Here is a 6,297-nt window from a genome sequence, read left to right as displayed (position 1 = left end):
CTTGGTGTAAAAAGTGGCGTACGCAAGTTTCTGGGCTGAAATTGTGCGTACGCCAGTTTTATAAATCCAACCCCTGCTCTGCAGTTAGATTATAATTAAAGAAGCACAAAGAGAATCAGGAAAGTGATTTGGTAAATGACACGAGGCCTCACACTCAGTGAGTCCTGATCCACTTCAGACCAGCTCCACTCATGTTTCCGGGTCCAGCTGTGCTTTATGAGCCCTCACATGGATCAGTTTGTTTTATTAAGAGCCTTCAGGTTGTCTGCAGTAGTTAACAGGTTAACCAGAGCATTTCCATCATCCTCACAGATTTACAGATTTAGGACATGAACGGGTTGATGAGCAGAAATAAAGAAAAGGGTCACCTCCACASACATGAGACAAGTAGGCTGCAGATCCTCAGCAGAGCTGTGTCCCACTTATTAATGTCCTCTGTGGTCTGAGCTACTTTGTCTCCTGCTTCGTGTACATGAACCTCTGATCTTAGAAAGGTCCAAAAACAGACCTGATAACGATAACAACTGGCCATGGTTGAGTTTTTATTTGAGAGTTTTTTAAACTGTGAAAGTCAACGTGTGTTACTAGTTACATTTATAAATGAGTGTGTCCTTTATTTGTGTGGTTGTGTCCTCCCAGTCGTTCAGGTCCCTGCCTCACAAACCCCTGTTTGTTGACCTGACAGTGGAGGAAGGACAAAGGTTAAAGGTCATCTACGGCTCTGTGTCTGGTTTCCACGCCATTGATGTCGACTCTGGAACACCGTATGACCTCTACCTGCCTGCACACGTGAGCATCTGCTTTGTTGTCTTTTCAGTCTCGGTCATGTGTTGTTGTAAAGCACAGGACACACCCATGGACTGACTTTGACCCATCAACCCACAACTGAGACTCTACAGCTGATAGCTTGGAGGGATGTAGGGAGGTTTGCTTTAAAAGACCTGAAACCAGAAAGCAGCTCATGCTAACATCAAGTAATCCTAACTAATGAGTGTATAATCCATCCATCACCTTTCCCCACTCCAGCCTCCGGTGTGATTGTAAGACAGGTGGGGGTCAGTTTGGACAGGCCTGCAGTCYGTCCCAGGAGACAACCAACCACTCACACCTACRTACAGTTTAGAGTTAACAATYAGCCTAACAAGCATGTTTCTGTTGTGAAAACAAGAGTATTGTGAGAAAAGCCACCAAGAGGACATGGAAACTGCACCCAGGAAGACCCCAGACCACCACTGAGCCCTGCCACCCTCTGGCTGAGAGGCAGCATGTCWACCAACAGTGGGCTTTAAAGCAGACACTTTATTTTCCCTCCATGACTGTTGTCTCAGCCTCAGTAACTAGACGTGGTGGTCTACCTCCCACCTGCTGTCATTGATCCTGGCTCCAGCTGTCCTCCAGGCTTTCTGCTCCTCCTCACACACTCTCATTCTGCCCTCCAACATGTTGTTGCACCTTCTTCCTCTGCTTGTTGTCTGRGSTTAGATTATTTATGCTCTGACTCATTTTGTTTTCATCTTTGTTCAACAGTTCTCTTTTCTAAGAGAGRCTAAACATCTGTCTGTCATTAGAAACAGCTCTGGTTCTGTTCTGGCTCAGGAACACTTCCACACATCACTGTGTGTGAACAGTTCACCGTGCCATTAACAAATGTTAAAGCTCTATCAGACAAAGAGGAGCACTTCCAGGACCACTGCTGTCTCCTCTGAAACATAATTCCTGAGACCCAGAGTCCTCGTGTGGACATTGCATTTCAACTCTCTGCCCATTATACATCAACTTCTTCAACTTGAACTCATTGACCTCATTAGAAGACACTACCAGCTCCCTCTAGTGGTCCCATGACAACATTACACTCATTTGAGTGAAAACAAGATGGCGGGGGGATCCCTTGCTCGGTAGGGGTGTAACAATACATGTACCTGAATTGAACAGAGCTTTAGGTTCAATACACACTTGTATGGAACAATACAGATATTTAACATTTATTTTATCAACTTGTCTTCTGAAGATGCTCTGTGTTGAAGGATCAGTGGATCTGTGTTCGACTACTCCACCTAGGCTGTATTTTTGAGCACAGATCCACTGAGAAACTTGCTGTTTCAGCAACTTTTAATTTAAAAACTGGACTTTTGAGGTTAAACAAATGTTCATAATTAATATAAATAAATTACAAGTTAAAAGGGACATGGACATTTCTCTGGTTGTATTGAAAAAATATCAAACCGTGAGACTAAAGTATCGAACCAAATCGTGAATTTKCTGTATCGTTGCAGSCCTGTTGCTCAGGTATTCCTCAACAAGCATGCCATTTTAAGACCCAGTGTGCTCATATGAGGACATCACTTTTTTTCCCAAAAWCTACTTCCTGTAGCATAGAGTCTAGTTATTATACTTATTAGATCCTACTAATCCCATGTATGTTGGAGAAAGAAAAAAATGCACATCAAACAAAATGTTGGGGTCTCAGGAGGCTGGACCTCAGCAGAGTTTTTTAAGTTTGACAAATAGAAATTTAAAATGATTTTTGGAAAGCTCCAGTATCAAAGAGGAGAGAGACCACCCCCTCCATTATCAGCACAAAGTTCAAAAGCCTGCCTCTCTGATGGTGTAGGGGTGCATTAATGCCTATATCATGGTCTCCTCATGTTCTAATGTCATTAAACATAAAGAGACATGACCTTCTTATAACATGTATATGTAGGGGGTTTGGGTATATTCTAAAATGGATAATTTGTGAATTATTTATTTACACAAATTATCTTACCTCGAGGCACCACGCTCTTAATTTGGTCCAGGATTGACCCAGGAAAGAGACGAAAACCTGTAACTTCATTGTAATCAGTTTCATAATAAATGTACCGAAAATGGTTTGATGAGTTCTTGTCCTTATCAGAACCAATAATATCTTTTATCAAGACACAAAAGTGACATTAGCTTATGTTGCCACGTTCTCCACGGGCCATTTATTTACAGATTAAATGTATTTACAACTATGGTGAGGAAGAAGTGATGACATAATTGAGCCATGTAAAAACTGAGAGAGTTTGCAATAACGAGTAAATAACAACAAACAAACAAAGAAATAAACAAACAACAAATAAACAAAATAAACACTGAGAGGTGAGTTTGCTTTTAGCTGAGGATTTAACTAAGGGGGTCCTAGTTAAATTAGTGAGAAAAATTGTTTAGTTTATTAAATCTCATACAAAGAWAAKAATCAAATTAGTCTGAGCACCTGTKTGTCACCAGGACAAATGTTCACTTTTACCCTTTTGTTCTGCTGATTGCGGTACCAGAAGTAGGCGTCGGCTGACCGAAGGATCTCAGGTGATGTTCCCCAAAGAACTGCTTCAGTGTAGTGGCCGGTCAGACACTCAGGGTGTCTGTTCAGCTGCTGGTCCTTCAGTCAGAAAGATGGGTAATGAGCTGGTGACAACGTGGTCTGGTCCTTCAGGTGGCTGCAGGACTCTTAATCTGATTTCAACTTTGTAGAGAAAACGAACTAAAAACGAAGCATGAATTACATTTAGCTTATTTAACTTCTATAAAATCAAACTCAGATGTTGAGTCGATATTAAACGTTGGCTGTTCGTTCAACCCAGCGGGAAATGCAGTAAGGACCACCATCCTGCCCAGCCCATGGGGAGGGGCTGGCAGGCAGGGCCTCTGCTGAGCTTCTGGAAAACTGTTTCTGACTTCTGATGTTGAAAAACTCTCTTTCTCTCGGGAGCTGTACTAACTTTTAAAACCTCTGTTATGGGCGGAGTCAAGGTTTTAGTTGGCCAATAAAAATATTACACCTTATACAGGAAAAGTTTTTTAACAAATCAAATGTTTTGGAGGGAAAATTTTACTTCAGGACAAATAAAAAGGGAGTGTTTTAGTTTAATTATCTTGCATCTAATTAAAGGGAGAGACATCTGCTTGCCTCAGTAAAATAAGAATGTCACACTTAATTATTAAAGATTCAAGTCCTAAAGTTTCTGAGGATTAAATCATGGAATAAAACACACACTATTTAAAATCATGAAATAAAAGAAACATCTTTAGGAAAACATTTCATCAAAAAAACCCACACAGTTAGCTTCAATAGTTTTGTTCTTTCTGTAAAAGAAACAGGTAAATCACATTTCTTTGTTTAAAATATATGAAAACAGACAGTTGTATAAAAACATTCAATCTTGTTCTCTTTTTTTCACATTTAATGAAGAATGTAGGTCCTTTGTCTCAGTCACTGAAGAGTCTGGTTAAAGGTGTTCATGACCCCCCTTTGAAGAGGAACGAACAGACAGTCCTTATCGTCACTCCAACTTGTGGGGTTCAGAACAGGAATGTGATAATTCTTATCTATTAACATTAAGGTGTCAGGAAGTCTGGTGGGGGTTTGTGTAAGAGATGTTAATTCGAGCCACAAAGGAAGTTCCATGCAGAAGTCTTTAGAAAATAGTCTGAAGTCAAAGTGGAAGTTTTCTTCCTCTCTCTGAGCAGTCATAGGAACAAGTGAAATCTAACCAGAAATGATTATTTTGATGCAGGAAAATGCTACAATTTGTGTTACTGCCATAGAATGAACATGAATTTAACACTTTCTTTTTTSTGTTGTGACTATAGTATGAGTTGTTTGAATTGAAATTTGACACGAGGTGTGACCTTTCACACAGGTAGACTTGTAGATGTGTGAGCTGTGAGCATGTGGCCCTCCTCTGTGTGAATGAAACATTTCTGCTGCTCTGCTGAGTGTGGGCAGGAAGAAAGCTCTGCAGAGTGCTGTGAGTCAGGCTCACATCCTGACAGGTAAATACTGWACGTCTCAACGAGCTGAGGGTTTAAACCATCAACCCTGAGCACAGCTTTCACTGCTCACGGTGAGCAGGTTTGTTCTGTTTGACACTGAGTGGCTGCTGTTTCTGCTTTAAGAATGGATTGACTGGTTTTCAGACCGACAGCCTCATCCTCTCACTGGATCTCTGGTTCAGATTAGGATTGTGTTTCATCTCTAATCTCACATTATGAGGTAGTTTTCTGCAGACAGTGGAGACTGTTGCTTCCTAACAGAAGTTTGGTGTGAAAGCAGGCTGAAGGAGCACTCCCTCCGTCACAGCATCCCCACATGTGCTGCTTCCTGTGAGCCAGGGGGGGTGGAGCTCTAAAAATACACCCCTGCTGTCCTCCTTCTCCTGCAGTCATTAACTCTGTCTGAGAGTCTGCTCCTGGTCCTGGTCCTGCTCCTGGTCCTGCTCCTGGTCCTGCTCCTGCTCCTGGTCCTGCTCCTGGTCCTGATGAGACTTGTTTTGTCTTTCTGAAGTATAGCAGGAGAATCTTCTCAGCTTTATACAACACACTGCTTCTGCTCACCTGCTACACACACACACAGACACAGACACACACACACACACACACACACACACACACACACACACACACACACACATCTATGGTTGTATCTGGTGAACTGTGTAACAATGCTGATTCGGAGGCAGAGGATTAGGATTGCGCTGCGCCTCTGGATGCCTGTTCTCATGCTCAGGATTGTTGTGGCTCACGCTCCGGTAACGTATGAACTCTGATAAACTTTGTGTTGTTAGATTGTTCTGGTCAGGATGAAGAGTTTTAACTTTATTGTTTTAAGTCATGGCTTTAATGTAGAGTGGTGCAGTGGTTACAGCTGTCAGCTCACAGGATCCCTGCCCCTCCGTTCTGTGTGGAGTTTACATGTTGTCACTCTGTGCACACTGGGCTTTCTGCTACAGACCAGAAACATGCATGTTCCCTGCAGGCAGAGTGTGATTGGTCTTTACTGTCCCTGTGATGGATTTGGGACATGTCCAGGGCGTGACTCTGACTCAACAACTGCTAGAGATGAACAAACTCCTGGACACTGACAGAAAAAACAGATCAACACCAGAGCTACACAGAAGCTTAAATATCAGAAATAATTGAAAATTATTTTCAGATAATTCAATACTTACTGACTGAAAGCATAAACACTTAGAGAGTATTTGTCCTTCTGGAAGACAAAAACTAAAATACATGTTATCGAKGGTGTTTACAGTGTATTGTTTTTTATTACAATTTTAATGTATTCAAATCCTACGTACATTCTCATGTAACTGTGTTTATGTGCTGCGTGTCTTTTAAGTTTTATCTCAGCCCACTAGGTGGTGCTGTGTTTTACATTTGACATGGAGTTCTATACAACAAATGGAGCTCAGAAACCAGGTGACCATGTGATCGGCTGGTGAAGCTAACGGCTAACGCTAAACAGTCAAGACTCTGGAGTTCCCATCGCTGTACATG

General features: G+C 41.9%; 1 protein-coding gene across 1 annotated transcript in view; it reads left to right on the top strand.

Annotated features, from left to right (window-relative positions):
• LOC106511334 (mitogen-activated protein kinase kinase kinase kinase 4) overlaps positions 1-6,297 on the top strand; it is a gene marked incomplete at both ends in the record, with an annotated part of 18,902 nt that overhangs the window by 4,809 nt on the left and 7,796 nt on the right. The window contains 1 exon segment of the mRNA XM_014000088.1: positions 640-789. Coding sequence (XP_013855542.1) covers positions 640-789 — 150 coding nt within the window.

This window comes from Austrofundulus limnaeus, unplaced genomic scaffold, assembly GCF_001266775.1.
Source record: "Austrofundulus limnaeus strain Quisiro unplaced genomic scaffold, Austrofundulus_limnaeus-1.0 Scaffold2690, whole genome shotgun sequence".
Lineage (NCBI taxonomy): Eukaryota > Metazoa > Chordata > Actinopteri > Cyprinodontiformes > Rivulidae > Austrofundulus > Austrofundulus limnaeus.
The sequence above is the reverse complement of the archived record's forward strand: the minus strand, read 5'-3'. Positions and strand labels throughout refer to the sequence as shown.